Genomic DNA, 17,854 nt, shown 5'->3' with positions numbered 1-17,854 from the left:
CACGGAAACAGCCGAAGCGAGACGGAAAGTGCCGAGCGCAGCGGCAGCCGGCCCCGCCCTTCCCCGCCGGCGGCAGAGGGGCCGGGACCGAGGCGGAGCGGCCTGTTCCAGTCCTGGGGCCAGCGGCAGCCGCCGCCGAGCTGGCTCTCCTGCGGCCCCGAACCGCGCCTGGGAGCTGCGGTCGGAGGGGCTGGAAGAGCCGCTGCCCTGCGCGGGGCCGGGGGAACCGGCAGGACCCCAGCCCCGCCAGCCCACAGGCGTTACTGAGGGAGGGCCGTCCCGTCCCAGCCGGCAGGGAAACCCGCACACAAACACCTCCAGGCACCGACACCCACCCTCGGGGCTGCGGCTGGTCAGACCCCAAATCCTAACAGGCAGCTTTCAAGCAGCAGCAGCTGTCTTCTGAATTTTGTGGACTTGGTAACTTTTTAAGATAGTGGCCAAGTGTTTCTAGTGACATCCACATGAAGACAGCCCCACAAAGCCTTCCTGCCGCGGCCTGGCACCCCAGGGTGCAGCAGGCACAGCACCGCTCCATCCCCAGTGCTGGGCCCGCATCCTGCCTTAGCCAGGCTCACCCAACACATGCAAGAGAGACAATTCAAGACCCAGTCCTCATACTGCATCCAGCTCTGGAGCCCCCAACATCAGAAGGACGTGGAGCTGTTGGAGAGGGTCCAGAGGAGGCCACGCAGATGCTGAGAGGGCTGGAGCAGCTCTGCTGTGAGGCCAGGCTGAGAGAGCTGGGGCTGTTCAGCCTGGAGAAGAGGAGGCTCCGGGGAGACCTGAGAGCGGCTCCCAGTGCCTAAAGGGGGCTGGTGGGAAAGGTGGGGAGAGACTCTTCAGCAGGGCCTGGTGTGACAGGACGAGGGGTCATGGGTTTAAACTAAAAGAGGGGAGATTCAGACTGGACATAAAGAAGACATTTTTCCAGTGAGGGTGGTGGCACACTGGCCCAGGTTGCCGAGAGAGGCGGTGGATGCCCCATCCCTGGAAACATTCCAGGCCAGGTTGGCCGGGGCTCTGAGCAACCTGATCTGGTTGGAGATGTCCCTGCTCCTGGCAGGGGGTTGGACTGGGTGGGCTTTAACGCTCTGTTCCCACCCAAATAATTCTGTGATTCTATACCGCTATCAACTTCATAATCATGTGAGATATGTTCACCTGATTTGTGTTCATGTGAGGCAATACTAGGGTTGCATGGTAAAATGTGACCCTCTCTGTACATGGAATCTTTAATTATCCTGTTTGTTCTTATATAGCCACGGGCTTAGGGGAAACAGGAAGATATGTACATAGTTCTATAAGTTTTGTTTAAAGTTATAAATGCATTTGGGAGGTTTATTTAAGTTATTAAAAATGTGTTTGGCAGGATTCACTCCTGCCTTAGTAGTTTGACATAATTAAGGATTTTACCTGCTTAACAGCGCTGTTTGCATAAGGACACTTGATAGTGGAGCGAACAAAACGTGGGAAAAGCGGGCTGGGGGCTGTTGAGCACGGGCACGTGAACAACCCCAAAGATGGGACCCGCCGCTTCGGTACTTCTAGCCAATTAACACCTGTGTAGAGGCCAGTGATACGCTCTTGGCCAATCAGTACCTGCCGCGAACGGTGTGAGTAACCAATGGAGTGTAGATTGTGAGCTCCCCCAAAAGAAAGGAGACAGGCACGGTGGGGGGACTGGGAGAGGTTATAAATACTGTAACTGTGAAGGGTGCAAGTCTTGGTGGAGCAAAGACTCCCGGTGCACCCAGCGCTGTTTGCTTGTTTCTACTCAATAAATTGGAAACTGTAATTGGAATCCTGTTTGGGACTCAACTCATTTATAACAATCACTTGTAATTCCTCTGAAGTCACACCACTTCCACACAAACAGATGAAAAGCAGACACACCTCTAGCACAGCTGTGACCAAGAGTTTCTGTGTGCGCTAACAGAGATGTCCCTGCTCCTTGCAGGGGGGTTGGACTAGATGACCTTTGAAGGTGCCTTCCAACCCTAACCATTCTGTGATTCTGTGATTCTATGTGGACTCTGGCCATGTCTAACGTGTAATTCATGTGGTCCCTCAGTTTCCCTTTTCCAAGTATACAGGAATTATGGGGACCCTACTGACAAAGAAAGGTCAGTTTTGTTAGCAAGCAGAAAAAAGTACAGGTGGGAGGCAGGCTGCAATGAAATGTGCTGCATCTCTTCCAGAACTTAAAGCTCGGCTTTAGGTAGGGATGCAAAACTGGCTTTAGACCTTCTTGCTACAAGCTCAGCAACTCCCTCTAGAACAAGTTGTCTTTTGAGCAGCAGAACTCACAGTCCTGTTTCCTGTACCTTATTATCTCACACTTTAAATATCTTCTCCCTTACAAGGCACCAGCTCCACGAGTCACTTATGGCATCTGTTTGGTGATTCTCGGACACGCAATAACACCATCAACAGTGTTTCACCACCCTCAGCATAAAAAAAAAACCAAAACAACAAAAACAAAACACCAACAAAAACCTCTTCCTTATGTCTAATCTAAATTTACCTCCTTCTAGTTTAGAACCATTACCCCTTGTCCTGTCACTACAGGCCTTCCTAAAGAGTTTCTCCCCATCTATCTTACAAGTATGGCCAGCGGGAGCCTCCAGGAGCCTCCATCCAGTCTAGTCTATCATCCCTTTCTGGGCTGGAATAAAAATACTCAAAAAAAAAAAAAGCAAAAACAAAAAAGAAAAACCCCACTGACTATCTCTGCTCAAGTGACTATTTTTACATAGCTCTTGTAATTACCTGGTTCAATGTTATACAAAATTTTGCCCGATAACTAAACTACATATCCCTACCTGTGCAGGCTTTGCTGGAAATTGAAGTTGCCTGCCCTCCAATATTCCACAGAGAAGCCCTGCTGTAAAGAATTTATATCCCAAACAGACAGATGAAGGGGGGCATCCCAGGATCTTCCCTCCCGAGTACTGTGCTCATAAAAGATGCTTAAAGCCCTGAGTCCCTGAAGTCCCAGGACAGGCAAAGAACAGGGTTCAGCAGCATAGTTGCACATAGTGCATGCCATCCCTTTCTCTAAGGGCTTGACCTCAGATGCTGAGAAAATAAAGTTGCATGATTAGGTGCTTCCTTTTTAGTAAGCCATAAAGGATTAACAAGAGAAGTCTGACCTTCGGTTTAAATCCTCTTACTTGCATGGGAAAGAACTGCTTTAGTAACACAAAATCATCCATTATCATTTGCTTGATTAAACAACTTAAGAGCCTTTTATGAACAAATGAGTTATGAATGAAATGTAGTAACTTCCAAGTAACCTAAAAGGAAAACACAGGACACCATCCACCATATTGGTGGCTTTTACATCCAAGACCTTTGGAAAAGTATTTTCATGTTTTAATTAGTGTAATGACCATAAACATTAGATGCAAAATTGAAACCACCTCAACATAAAACAGAAGTGTTAACTTTGTCCTTCTGCTGGCCAGTTCTGCATTGCTTGCTCTGTTTCTATTACACATGCAATGTGTTTATTCACACCTTAAAATACACAGGTTATGCAACAAATCCAAGCTAATGTTCTTGCCTAGTCTAGAAAACCATGGCAAACACGGAATGTTTATTTGCATTTTGTATCTGTGCAGGTCTGCCAAAGCACAATGGCATACCCTGCCTGCGATTAATAAAGAATGAATGAAAGTTCAAGTGTCTTTTGACATCTCAACCTACCCCCTGCCTCTTGTCCAACTCCTTCTCATTCAGTCTTTCTTTCACAAACATTTACACACATTAGCAATTTCACACCTTAGCAGTCCACTTGAGGCAATGGGGCTATTCAAGCACAAAGTTATTTACATACAGAGAGAATGAAAATCTTCAACTCCGAGCTCCTTGGGGAGCTGAACATAACCTTCATGTCTCTTTGCAAAGCACCATAGAAATATATGGCACTGTAGATGCAAAATGCATCATTTCCTGTCAGTACAGTTAGATCTGGTTGTGGTCAAGCCAAGTATCAAAAATAAACCATATGATCTTGTGCTACATTATAACAAAACTGCAAAATACTTTCTTTATAAAAAATCCACCCTAATTAAGATGCATACTTAAATGCAAAGCTCTACAGTGGAGACAAGATCATTAAGCAATTTGACCCCTTTTTGTTTACAAATTCCATTTATAGCAGTACACTCAGTTACTCACAGATATGCTGCACAGCACGTTTGTAGGAGATGAACATGCCTTGGACTCTGCGTCAAGTTCAGTCCACCACCATAAGATAATTACTTGCAACACTCTCCATTGGAGCCCAGTCTTCCAGAATTTAGATGCCATCATGAAGTTTAAATTGTTAAGACATTGATTTCTAAGCTACAGCTTACAAAGATTTTTCTCAGAAGAGGACAACTAAGGCATCCTTTCCTGCTAGGGTAATCACAAAGTTTCAAAAAGACGATGACCTAATGTCCTTTCCACAAATAATTTATTAAGGAGAAAAAATCTCACAGAGAACCCTGTTCAAATATTTTTTTTTTAAATTGTTCTTCCTAGCAGTTCACATGAAATCACTACATAAAAGTATCAGAGAGCAGTCACTGGGACATAAGCCAAAACATTAGGTTCACAAATGAAATTCAACCCCCTTTTATTCAGTACATCACTGAGCAAAGCTCCTAGAGACAGCTTCTTTAAAAAACCACTTCAGGGTACCCAGGTACAAACTCTGCAAGGATTGTGAAGACACTAGGCCTTCCCAGGTTTCGCATTTATGATATCACATATGCTACCCGCAACATTTAAGAACAATGCGGAACTTACTGAAGGCCTGAATTGGCCAGAAGCACGTTGTCATGCGAGCAGCCAGGCCTCGGGCCCCTGCTGGGCTCAGGGCCTCACAAGGGCACAGCTGCCACCTTGGGCAGCCTGGCCTCCCACCCGCTGCAGCAGGCAGGCCCTTGGCACCCAGCCACACTCCCTGGGGTCACCCGTCTCCTTTGGAACGGCTAAAAGCTTGTACTAAATTAGCGAGAAGTGGCAGCTGGCACCGAGGAGCCAACCAAGCCCATGCTGCAAAGGGATGCTCGGTGCCAAACCCACAGCACAGCCAGGCACCTCCCTGCGGGACACCCCAGCGCTGGCCCCGAGGTCCTGTAAAGCACAAGGAGCTGCGGGGGACAGCGGCCCCAGGGCTCTTCCACAGCCTAGCTAAGAGCCGAGCCCCGGCGGCCCCAGGAGAGCCCAGCGGAGTAGCCGACCGAACCGCGGCCGCTCCCATACCCCCCTCCCCGCCCCAGGAAGCCTAGTGCTTCCCGGGCAGGCTATAAATACAGCGCCGCATGCAAATCAGCAGCTTTCTGACCAATGGAACTCCGAGCCACGTGCAAGGGCCACAGCTCCATTGGTTTTACCTTTAGCCAATCAGCAGCCAGCTCTCGGGGTTCGTCACGCCCCCTGACAGACACCGAGCGCTGCCTCTTCCTCCGCGTTCAGCTTTCGTCACCTGCCCCGCGCCGCGCTTTGTTTGGCTTGCGTTGCGGCCCCGGCCCCGCCTCCCCGCCTCGTTCCCGCTGACCACGAGCCAATGGGGCGCCTTGCTTGCCGTCCCGGGGCGGGGAGGGTCGGCGCGCTCAGCTGGGCCCGCGCGCCGTGTCCTGCCCCGCCCCCTCGGCCCGGCGCAGGCTGACGAGGAAGCGGAACCGACGGCAGCCGGGCCCAGCGCGGGCCTGGGGCGACGCCGGAGCGCGGCCCGGTCCGGGGAGCCGCGGCTCCGGCCGGGGGCGTTGAGGCCCAACGGGAGCTGACCCGTGGTTTCGGAGGAGCCCGGGGAAGAGAGGTCGCCTCCCCGTCTGGGAGGAGCGGGGCTGCCGCCGCTGCCAGCAAAGCTGGGAGGGCCGCTGGGGTCCGCGGTGGTCGTAGGGCGCGCCGGCCTCCTCCCGAGCTGGCGGGTCTGGGCCGTCCGTCTGGGCGTGCCTGGGGCTGCAGGTGCCGGCGGGAGAGCTGGAGCGCGGAGGCTGCAGGGCGGCATTGATGCGGCAGGTGAGGCGCGGGGCGGCGAGCGGGGTTTGCGTGTCCCGGGGAGGCGGCCTGGCCCGGCGGGGGCCTGCGCGGAGGGGAGCTGGGCTGGCGTGGGAGGCACAGTGAGGGGACGGCGGCTGGGTGTGAAGGTCTGCAGGGCCAAGGCAGCGAGGCTGAGAAGATTTTCCCCTTTGGAAGATAAAAAGGAAAAGCAGGGGCAGCGTGAAAACGTAAAGGAGAAGGCAGCTGAAAGGGGTAAGCTGGGTGCAGGGCACTGGCGGAGGGTTTAGGCCGGGTGCTGTAAGGAGTCAGCTGTTGGGAAGTGGGGCAGGCGCTGGGGTTTGCCGCCCTCGGCTTGTAAGAAACTGTCCCCAAGGTGGGGTATCCCCCTGCGAACTGTTGGGGATTGCCAGTGGATGCATCGCTTAATTTGCAGTAATTAAACTTGAAAGGCAGGTTACAGCCTTACTTAAGTGAAGTTTTTGAGTGCAGACTGTCAGAGTTGGAAGATTTCTGTCCTCAACATAATTGAAAACATTACAGTTTTTGTTGTGTGGAGAACAACTTTGTGTTTGTAATTAGGGGCCTGTCAGGTGAGTAGTTAACCAAGTTTAGATCCACAGTTTGGATCAGTTTATTGAGCATTTGCAAAGAATGGAGCATTGCCCAGTGTAATTCTGGAACTGGCAGATTCAGTGGTTTAACTGAAAATCATTAGAGGGAAAAATATGATTTTCATAGTAGGAATACAATCCATGAACTGTAATCGCACAAATTTGTGTGCCGTGTAATGCTGATGCATCTTGCTTATTTTAAACCACCTTATTCTGGTGTCAGCTTAATCTGCAGTAATTCCAGTCTCTCTTTGTGATATTCAGAATTTTCTGCTCTTGTTGGTTTTTATCTTTTTCCTTAACTAAATTTGGGCTGTGGCTCCTGTTCTGGTGATAAGGCAGCTGCATTGCAACTGCTGCTTCTTTCTGTTTTGCTGTGAGCGGTTTCTTTCTTGGAAGTTGATGAGTTCTAGATGTGGTGTCAGTAGTATTTTAACACTCTTTAAGAAAAAAAAAAAACCAACAAAACAAAAAAAAAACCCCAGTTGTTGAGTTTTAGCAGATAATCCGATTTAATGCCTTAAACTTTTGTGTGTGCATCTGGCGCTTTGTTCCAAGTATTAGAAAAAAAACTTTAGCATTGAGAGGATTTATGAAGTTAGGCCCAGCGTGAGCGGTCATCCCAGCAGCCGGTCCAGACGTCAGAGTTGGAATTAAAGCTGTATAGTGATGCCTCTCAGAAAGTCCAGGAGTGGGTCTTCTGACAAACGGTGTTTTAAAACTTTCTGGCTTGGCCGAGAGGCCGCAGCATCACCCTGAGTTGCGCGGTCCCCATCGAGGTGAGGGAGGGGAAAAGCCGCTGCAGATCTCCGCGTTGCCCCTTCAAATTAAAAAGAAAAAAAAAAAAAAAAGAATCCAGGGTGTCAGGCTGATTTTAAGAAGCCCCCGCCGGAGAGCGCGGACGGAGGCAGGCCGGAGCGGCGGGCAGGCCGGCCGTGTCCCGGCGCGGTGGGTCCGCGGGGCCCGGCGGTGACAGGCGATGCTGCTGCCCGGAGGGAAAGACCTGGGGAGCGGCGGAGAGGTGCCGGGGCTTCGGCGGGGTGGGGGCGGAGAGGGGGAGCTGAAAATCTTGGTAGCCTCGGCCAGTCCCAGCCCCAGAGACACACACGCACCGAGAGGAGGAGAAGCCGCCGCCGCATCTAGGACTATGAATCCCCCCCCCGCGGCGGGTCGGATCGCCCCGGCTCCATGGTGAGGAGAAGGAAGAGCCCCCCCGGGCCCGAGGAGCCGCCGAACGGGTAGGATGGGGGGCCGAGGGGCCCGGCCCGGCCCCGCTGCCCCGCTCCGCTCCGCCGGGGCCGGCCGCTGCCTTTTCCTCTCGGCGGTTGTCGGGCGCTGCCACACGCCCGAGTTTGGCTGGGCGATTTCTCCGGCAAAGGCGGCCCGAACCCCTTCGGGAGGGGGCCGGAGGGCTGCCGGGGGAGCCCGGCTGCCTTTTGGGTTGGTTTAGGGGGAATTCCGGAGGGGCTTTGCCCCTCCCGCCCTCGGCACAGGTTGCTGGGTCGGGACAGCAAACGAAAGGGGATTTAGTAACAAACAACGGCGGCCATGTTGAGAGGAATTTCTGCAGCTAAACTTCTCCCCTCTCAGCCCAGGGATTTCTCGCCCTCTCTGGGGGGCTCCCCGGCCTGACTTTGTATCCCCCTCTTTTCTCTCTCTCCTCCCCAACAGGATGACAGTGAAACTGGGAGAGAGCAGCGGGGAGGAAGGGGTGAAAAAGCTGGGCAAGAGAGCAGGAGGAGATGAGGAGTCCCTGGAAGAAGAAGGGGCAGGAGGAGGAGGAGGAGAGGCAGCTCCAGGCAGCAGCAGCACAAAGAAAGAAGAGAAGATTATCAACAACAACACTAACAGCAGCCCCCCACCAAACCCCAGCTTATCGCAGGCCCCAGCCTCCATCCAGCCCTCCCACAGCCAGGACCAGCATCATTTTCTCCGGTCCAGCGTCAGACCTCAGAGCAAGAGGCTGAAGAAGGATTCCCAGGCATCCTCTTCAGTTGGCAGCAGCACTGCTGCAAAAGGCAAAGGTACTGTATTTTGGCACCCTTAAAACACGCGGGCAAGGGGGGTGGTGGAGTGGGGAGTCACCTGTGGGTTTGGGGGTTGTCATTCTCCTCCTGTAGATGCCATCTTTTGTTTGGTTTGGGGGAAGGTGTTTTGGGTCTTGTTTCTCACAGTAGCTGAAATTTTCTTTGTGTCCCAAGGCTTCAGCTTCTCTGCTGCCTACAGTCCTCTTTGCACTTGCAGAAATGGGAGGTTTGGATGTGTGTGTGGAGGAGGAAGAAATCTCCATTATTGAAGCAGACCTTTAATTCCTGCATCTCTCAACTTTTAGCAAATTTTTCTGTCTTTTGGTTAGGAAATTAGACTCTAGCTAGCTGTCTAATCAGGTGGCTGCACTCTAAATTTTGTTCTTGGATAGTAACAAAATATTCACTGGGTGCTAGTTAAAAAAGGGGGGAAAAAAACCCCACAAGACCCACAATCCCCCAGTTATTTCAATGACCATTTTACCCAAAGAATGATTTTGGAAACAGCTATGAAATGCACACATTGACATATTGGTTTCTAAGGTTTTGTGAGTCCTGCATTACTGTTTCAGAACAGTTTGGGCATTTCCATGTAATATGAGTTTTTATTAAGATTGTTTTGTATACATCAGAACGCCTCTGTGTACATACGAGTGCTTTTTCACTTTTGCATTGTAAGTAAGAATTTGGTTTTTTTTAAAGCTGTTTCTTACTTGAGTATCTAGAATTCAGCAGGGATGTTTGAGTATCTTGGTGCTGTTGTATGTGCTCAGCAGTTACTGGATGACACCTGGCACTGTTGTTGGTCTGTACGTGAGACTAATTTTGAATACCTTGTGCAAAAGTATTCAGGTGTTATTTTCTGTTAATTTTTGAGGAGAACACCACTTGGAGATTTCTTCAGCATTTGAAATAACAAAGTTTACTCTTGTCTGCTAAAATGAAATAACACTCCACATAGCATAAATGTGTCTTGGAGATTACCTCGCTCTTTGGTCCATTGCAGTGGCACGCACATGCTGGACATGTAAACATGAAGAATGATGATTGTGTTGTATTACAGTAATAAAACAGTGCAAATTGTGATACATTTTAGTTATCATTAAAAATCTCTTGAACTCAGTTGCTTGACAGTTAGTTTATATAATCGACTAAAGTATTTTTTAATACCTTGGTAAGTCCTCTTTAATCTCTTAAACTTTTTGTTTTAAGTGAAAAACTCATATGTGTGATGTTGGAGGACAGAACAGAAAGCCCTACGTAATTTTTTTCCCAGTTGCATGAAACCAAAAACAAATAGATGGAATACCCAGGAGTGTTCAGCTACAGATGATTATTTTGAGAGTTGTAAAGAGTGTTAAATGTGAGGAGGTATTTCTTTGGAATGCATGTTGTCCAGTCAGATATATGCATTTGGAATTGTTCCATTGCTTTGAAAGTGTATACGTGTGTGAACAAAATATATGTATTTTTGTGCGCGTGTATATTCATGTGTGTATATTTGTACATAAATATTCACCTCTAATTGTAGAGCAGCAGAATAATTTTTAACTAGGTGTATCAACACAACTGAAAAGCAAACTCAGTTTCTTTTGCAATTCACATTCCAAAATAACCCTACTAAAGTTATATACAGAGTGGAAAATATTAATTCATAAACAGTCATAGATAGTGCTTGTAATCATTGTACCTGACTATGCTGTCAGGTTTGGGAAATGTCTTAAATCATTGGGGGTGATGGTCAGTGGTAGAATTGATTATGCTTTCACTTTTTGAATTGTACGACCAGCCACCACTCTGCTAGTTTTGATGTGAGTGTGTTAAAGTTGATTTCTCTGACACAGTTGAGATTATGTCAGATCTTGGAGAACAGAGCCACGGAGTGGGATCCTTTCTAAATTTGAGTTCTTTACATTCAGGGGTGCATACTGAGAGGTTTTCCAGGCTTGTCTGTATTCTCCCTAGTAGAGTGTCTTGTATCGGAATTCGTAGGGCTTTGCGTTCCAAGTGAAGTGTCTTGCAGAGCTAGCTTCCAATAGGAAAGTAATGGAAGGGTGAAGATTACTGAAAAAAGACTGGACTTAAATCCTTCCGCTTGCTGTCCCAACAACTTTCTTGTCCTCTTGTAAGTGTTAAAATGATAAAAAGCTTGAGCTTTGGATCAGCTCTGAAAACTGGAAGCTTTTCCATTTTGCATGTCACGGTCAAGGTGATAGCTGCAAAGGTAATTTTAATGTCGGCCAGCAGGAGTGTCCAGAGCACACTTGTACTTGGTCCAGTGAAACCACAAAACTTGTTTTTTTGTGGTGGTGTTTCAGTAGTACTATGTAATTCTTAAAATTTTATTAAATTGGTCCTGCTTTTAGAATCTGTGTATTCTACAGTGAAAACCCCTTTCAAAGGCTATTATTAAGGAGTGTAATCAATACAGTTAATTCTTTCAAATTGTGGTTACTCAGCAGGCAGTGGTTTGTCCTAATCACATCTTTAAAAGAATTTTGAAAATAGTATTTTTTCCTGCCTGTTGCAGATCCCTTTTTGCTTTTGGCATTTGTCCTTTTAGGGTGCTTCATTGTGACAAACAAATAATTGGTAAAGTAAACTGTAGGAAGAGTTTGCTCACTCAGCAGCTGCTGACTTTTCAACTTTACCTTACTATGATTCAGGGAAGATTGTTAATAATATTTCTCAAGTTCTGCCTAGTAGCACTTATAAATGTATTGCTGGTTTTCACATTTCCCTGTTAGAATCTTTAATTGCATTGTTCGATTCTGTCTCTTGCCTTTTGCATACCAAGTTGCACTTCTGAAATTACGGCAAAAATTACATAGAAAGTAGAATAGTGAAATAAAGTTTGAAAACTATTTCACTTCAAAAATCCAATCTGTTTTGAATTGCTGAAAGGTTTATCAAATTTCCTGCACGAGTATCTAAATCTGTGCTTTTTTTTTTTTTTTTTAGAATTATTATTATTATCTTATTTTCAAATGTTGGTCATCTCTTTATTGTATTTTCAAGTTTGTAGTCTACAACTTGACTAATGCACACCTTGTGCAGTATGCATACTTGGAAGTAAGTCTTAAAGTAACTTGCATGACATCAGAAGAGGAACTTGAAGGTATAGTGGAGTGGAGGCAGTTTATTGTGAGATTTCAAAGGCAGGGAGGTTCACTGAGGGAGCAGAAGCAGACCAATACAAGGTTGCTAAAAAAGAGGGATTTCTGAGAGTTTACTTCTCAAATACAAATATGCCATGTGGTGGCTGAGTACAGCTTTTAAGGTGTGTTTTGGGGCTTTTTTTTTTCTCTGAAGCAAGAGTGATTAGAATATGTGTATGTTGTGACCACATTGGTGAAAGCATGTGTGGCATACATTGCCATCATGATTTAGTTTGAACTAGAGTAGGATGTTCCCATTTCCATGTTTTTATCCATTTTCTGAATGCAGAATGAATTCAGGAGGAAACAGTAACAAAGTCTTAATGGTGATTAGCCGAAGCTTGAAGATGTCTGTATGTGTTTAAACACATTCAGCTACATCTTGGTTGTGCAAGTCTCCTCAATATTAAGAGGTAGAAGAAGGTAGACTAGTCTGTGTCTTTGTTACCTGTTGTGTTTAAAACTTTGGATGTCAAGTCATAACAAGAATGCTGTATGGTATAAGCATGCAATATGGCATAAGCTATCCTAGACTTACCCTTCTTAGGACTCCATGCTATTTACTGTGGAGGCATACAAGATAGGAACTTGTTTTCCAGTTACAATGTTAGTACTCAAACTGAAGCGTTGATTTGCAGGGAGTGTCTCTATCTCTCTCCCTCTCATCTGTGTTTTTTTCTCAGCTACAGTTCTTGGAGATGAAAGCAAATTGGATCCAGCCTGCAGCTGCTTTGGGTTGTCCTTCCACAGAGCAAGTGGCTTCACTTTAAATTCCTAAAGCACACACTTTCTGTGGGATCACCTGATTCATTTCTTCACTGAAGTATGTGATGTACTCTCTGCCATTGGAAAGAGAGGTGGCTGGAAATGGGGCTCATTTGCTGAGTGATCAGAAAGAAAGTTTGGATGTTTGTCTCAGATTGCTTTTTTTTTTTTTTTTTTTTTTTTTTCATTAAAATCATGGAGTAAATCCTCATTGAGAAATGCTCTGCCATGAAGCTGTGAAGCTTTCTGGAAGGTATAGATCATATATCTGCCAGCTTTCTTGGCAACAGATGTTTTGATGCTTTGCAGTCTTTCATAAGACTGCTGAGCACTAATGCAGGTCTGTGACAGAAAAATAGTCACTCAGAGGTGTTTTCTGGTTTGGCCTCCTTAATGGCAGTCTTTACTGAAAGCGCTTTTGAAGGTGATCTTGTGTAGTTTAGCTAGCCTTGCTGTTGTTTCCTGTAGAACACAAAAGGGAAGAAAGAATGTTCTGAAGGAAACCTTCTGGTGTGTTACAAGTTAGCATTTGCACGTTGGGGAGTGAGTTTAGTATTCTAACACTCCACACTTGGCCTGTGGCATGCAAGAGTCTGTCAAAGTACCATCTCATTTATAAAGGTATTCCCTGATAGATGTTCCATCTATAGTTGTCTGCTGACTCCTGAAGAAATTGAGATTTTGCAGGCTAAGCCTATGGAACACCAATAAGAGAACCAACCTCTGTGTTGTGATACATGGGTGTAGTGGGCATTAACTGTGTGAATTCCAGCTTCCATGGATGTGGAATCTGTCATAGAAGGAATGAATCGGCTGGCATGCAAGAGCTGCCAATGGAAAATTGAAAAGCAAACACTAAGATGCTACATAGAGCCTGGAAGGAAGAACTTTTTGTGGCTGTAGCCATTATAAGACACAGCTACTATCGAAGACTCAGTTATTTGATGCATGCAGTGTTCCATTGTTTGTCATTTTCAGATTTTTAAATTGCAGTCTTTAAATCCCTTTATATAAAATTTTGCAAGTGTTTGTGGTTTGCGTAGAACTACAAAGATGACAGCTTTTTCTACAGAAAATGTAGTTTGAGATTGTTATGTCATTCAAAGATAAATGAAGTTCTAATAATGGGGCATATAGATGGGTGGAGGGCATGGGATTAAAGGAATGAGTAAGTTTCTCTGAAACATTGCTGTTCTGATCCTTGATTTTATAGTTCTAGTTAGAGGGTTATATTTCAAATACCAAGTACAGAAACCTGATGCCTTTGCAAACTGTAGGTTAAAAGCTGAGTGAAAATGCTTCCACATCCAAGCTTGCTTGCTTTGTACCTTGTATGCAGGTGCTGGTGCTCCACTGCATCCTGGAATGGAGGGAAGGAATTGTTGTAGCTGTAATGGTGTGGATGTTCACTCCAGTGGCTGGGTGATGCAGGATAAGCAGTGACAATCACCATCTTCTCTTTTTCCCATCTGCGGTGATCTCCTTTTATAAATGGTTTTACTTGGAACAAGCACCTGAGCAGACTGTTAGAGGAAGCCCCCTTCCTCTCTCCAGCAAGTCTGCAGCAGTAGTGGTATGGCTAGCCTCAATGGACCTTTTTGTTTTAATGCATTCCTAAAGTTTTAAATAATCTATTGTTGGGAATTAATGGTTATCATCGTCTGTCATTAGTGAGGGGATAAAAACTTGTTAGCTGATTTGTATGTTGCAAGACACTCTTGCGGTAAGATTAAAATAATGAATTTATGGGGTGTAATTTGATGATGTATGACTGTTTTTACTTTTTCTTTTGCCTTTTGTCCTGAATTGTTTTAGAATACCATGTTTTAGAATATACTGCATTCCATTGCTTTACTGAGATCCAGTGAACTCTGGAGTGGATTGTGGTAACCTATGATAAGTATTACCGTGTGCAGTTGTAAGAAACTTTATGCAAAGGGTTGATGTAGCAAACTGCTTTATTCCTGGAAGAATTAAATGGCATATGAGATCTCTGTAGAGGTGATAGGATATTAGAATTTTTAGGTCTTCGTATACAGTACTCTAAACAGTTGTCTAGATAGTAATTTATTTGTGTTTAAAACAAGAAAGACTGTGATAAACTTCCCAGGACTACAGCTTGTCTCATAGAATAGTAACTATAAAGGAATAAAAGAGCAATTATGAGCTATGTGTCCTTTGTAGAAGTTGGATCAGTGGAGTACTTAGCATGTCCTCGATAGAACTGTTCTGTTCATTTAATCTTTTCCATACAACAAAGAGGAAATCTACTGAACTTTATAGTCTTACTAGAATTTAAAATCATCACTGATACTTTTGCTTCTTAAACTTTTTAGTATTGAAAACTTCATGTGTGCCAAATGTACTGTACAATCTTTAGAAAATCCTTGGTAAGATCTGAACTTTAGGCAGCTGACTTTAGGTTTTTACTTATCTGAGTATGTATACAGTGATGTAAAAAAAAGACCAAACAAACCCAAAAGAAAAAAACCCACAAATTAACAAAAACCCCAAACAAAAACCAACCACCCAACAAATAAACAAACAAAACCCCCAAGCCCCACATTTGTGGCTCCTGTTAAATGATTTCTCAGAAGGTTAGAGGTCTGTAATGAGAAGAGTAGCTCTGGAATAGAATCCTGTAGCTGTCTTTTGATAGAGGGATGTCTTTTGCATTGGAAGCTAGTAGCAACAGGAGACTGTAGATTGAGATTGAAGACTGACGTGTTTGAATTCCCGTTTTGTGACCAAAGATTTTAAACATTAAGACCTGTATTTCTTTACCACGCAAATGAGAATCATAGAATCATAGAATGCTTAGGGTTGGAAGTGACCTTCAAAGGCCACCCAGTCCAACCCCCTTGCAAGGAGCAGGGACATCTCCAACCAGATCAGGTTGCTCAGAGCCCCGGCCAACCTGGCCTGGAATGCTTCCAGGGATGGGGCATCCACCACCTCTCTTGGCAACCTGGGCCAGTGTTCTACCAACATCATTGTAAAAAATTTTTTCCTAATATCTAATCTAAATCTACCTCCCTCTGTTTTAAAACCGTTACCCCTCGTCCTATCACAACAGGCCCTACTGAACAGCCTCTCCCCATCTTTCCTGTTGGAGCAGTGTGGTTTTGTCATCCAAATGAATTACTTTCAAATAGCAACTGAATGGTTACGGTTAAGATTCACGTACAAGTCTTTCAAATCTCTAAAGCATAATCTCTAGCAGTTGATTCTTCTGATACTCTTTTTAGAATATTAGGATTATCAAACTTAGATATCCCAGTTCTTGCAATATATGTATATAAATATATATACATATATATATATGTATGTATTTGTGTGTGTGTGTATATATGTATGTATATAAAACCTGAGTTTGTCAGGTGAACAAACTGCCTCATATAATTGAATTTTCAAAGATAACTGAACTGTAAAAGCCTAAATATGAAAGAGAGCAGTGTGCTAAAGTGTATAAAAATTAGGAAACTGGTTAGGACTGTTGTATTGTACAAGCTGGATTTATAAGCAAAGAAACTAAGGCAAACCAATTTTATCGTGAGAAAAGACAAAACATAAAGGACAGTAACTGGAAAAATGGGAACAATTATAAGCAATTTTTTATCATGAGCAATGTATGTTTAATGGTAAACGGCTTCTCTTTTATTACGTACACACCTGCATTGATAAGGGCAGTCGAATCTTAAATACTACTACTTAGTAAAATGGAAGATAATATATTCTAGAAATGTAAGTTACTGAGAATGGTTACATTTTCATGTTAAAAAACAAGTGCACTTTTTGGGAGGTCTCCCTGGTTTTTAAATTAACATTCCTGCAGTTTCTCCGTCCCATTTTCTTCCCTGTCCCCTGCTTGCATAAAGAGCAAATTGTATTAGTTCTGTCAGGCTTTATTCTCATTTTAGTATTTCCAGTCTTCTTTTCTGATCCGTGTTCTTTAGGGTGCCAGTAACTGACAGAGGAAGCCGCACCAGGATTTGGGGAAGAAGGAGGGATCAGGACTTACCATTCTTGGGATACCTTGAATTGTCCTAGATGGGCTAAGTATCTGTGGTGGTGCTCTTTATACTGAGGATCTGAGGATCAGGTTCTTGAGAATGCTGATCCATTGTCATGTGATGAACAAAAGCAAACATCTTTCAGTCCTTTCATTACCCCAGTTACTTCAGAGATCAAGACCAGAGACAAGGATATGAAATTACGTGTATTTTGTCATGTTCATTAGTTTGCTTTATTGGTCATGGCAATGATCAGCGTTGCTCAGAAATTCCCCACAGCTACAAAGGGGCAACTGCAGAGCGCACCAGTGTATAAGCATTAGAGTGTGTGTTGTCTTTTAGAGGTTGCTTTGGTGTATTCCTGCTTATCTCTCTTATCTCTGGAAATACAAAACTGAGCCATTCAAACCTTCCCCTTGTTTGTTGCTCTTTGAGATTTTGTTTCTTGAAAAAAAACCTTGTTGTTTGCCTTCTGTCCTACAGGTGAGTATCTTGGAAAAAACCTGACATAGATGGGAGTGGTGCAGGAGGAAATTATGAGTTCCTTATCTCTATCCATGAATCCTCCTGTTGGTTTAGTATTCACTCTGGTCATGTTTTTTTCAGCAGCAGATAATGGAGGGACTGCATCTGGTGGCACATCAGGAATTCCTGCCAGCAATCCTGCTGGGAATTCCAAGTCAGCAGCAAGGAACTTGGGCTCCTCGTCTGGAGAGAAGGAGGAAGGAAAGAAAGTCAGACGCCAGTGGGAATCATGGAGCACAGAGGACAAAAATACTTTCTTCGAGGGACTGTATGAGGTACATGTAGAGGAAAATAGCATGCTTAGATGGCTCTGCTTAGTGTCTGAGTATTGCTGGAGAAGGTTGATTCAATTGAGATTTGCAGGAGCAAAATGCATATGTGCACATACGTGTTTGTCTGTGCAGTCAGCTGTAAACCAGCTGTCAATCAAAGCCACATTTCAGAAGTGTCAGACTTTTTTTTGTTTTGAAGTACACAGCAGATATTTCAGAGATTTATTAATGAATGTTTATAATAATTGGAATTACTTTTCAATTGTGGTTCTGTTTCAAATAAGAAATAAGTCAATAACGTCCCCATCTCAACTTTCAGAAGCAACACACTTATGCTGTAATATTAGCAAACAAGAAAATATGTTCTATTCTAATAACAATTGTAGACATTATGTTTAATCTTTGACCGTGAGAAAGTTTGAGCCAGTTCAGTACTCGGGCTGAGAGACAATGAGAAGTTAGATCATCTTATCTTTTATCTCA

The 17,854-nt window shown here is 44.9% G+C and overlaps 2 protein-coding genes across 6 annotated transcripts in view; one reads left to right on the top strand and one right to left on the bottom strand.

Moving 5' to 3' along the window:
* The window catches only part of IFT140 (intraflagellar transport 140), a 90,752-nt gene extending 86,524 nt beyond the window's left edge, over positions 1 to 4,228 (bottom strand). The window contains exon 1 of the mRNA XM_086760262.1: positions 4,186 to 4,228. Coding sequence (XP_086616388.1) covers positions 4,186 to 4,222 — 37 coding nt within the window. The 5' untranslated portion in view covers positions 4,223 to 4,228. The remainder of the gene's footprint in view (positions 1 to 4,185) is intronic.
* A 1,460-nt stretch (positions 4,229 to 5,688) lies between these two features.
* Positions 5,689 to 17,854, top strand: part of CRAMP1 (cramped chromatin regulator 1) — a 53,387-nt gene continuing 41,221 nt past the window's right edge. For 2 of the 5 annotated variants that reach the window (XR_015260243.1, XM_086760136.1), the window contains exons 1-3: positions 6,159 to 7,802; positions 8,283 to 8,635; positions 17,181 to 17,374. Coding sequence is in view for 4 of the 5 variants with exons in the window: in XM_086760136.1 (XP_086616262.1) it covers positions 7,591 to 7,802; positions 8,283 to 8,635; positions 17,181 to 17,374 (759 nt within the window). In the remaining variant the exon portion in view is untranslated. Of the gene's footprint in view, positions 6,019 to 6,158; positions 7,850 to 8,282; positions 8,636 to 17,180; positions 17,375 to 17,854 lie in introns of those variants that run through there. The other 3 variants (XM_086760140.1, XM_086760137.1, XM_086760138.1) reach the window with 3 other exon arrangements.

The sequence above is a fragment of the Chlamydotis macqueenii genome, chromosome 15 (assembly GCF_036417535.1).
Source record: "Chlamydotis macqueenii isolate bChlMac1 chromosome 15, bChlMac1.mat, whole genome shotgun sequence".
In the NCBI taxonomy this organism is placed as follows: domain Eukaryota; kingdom Metazoa; phylum Chordata; class Aves; order Otidiformes; family Otididae; genus Chlamydotis; species Chlamydotis macqueenii.
Note: the sequence above shows the minus strand (reverse complement) of the source record. Positions and strands in the feature narration are given on the sequence as shown.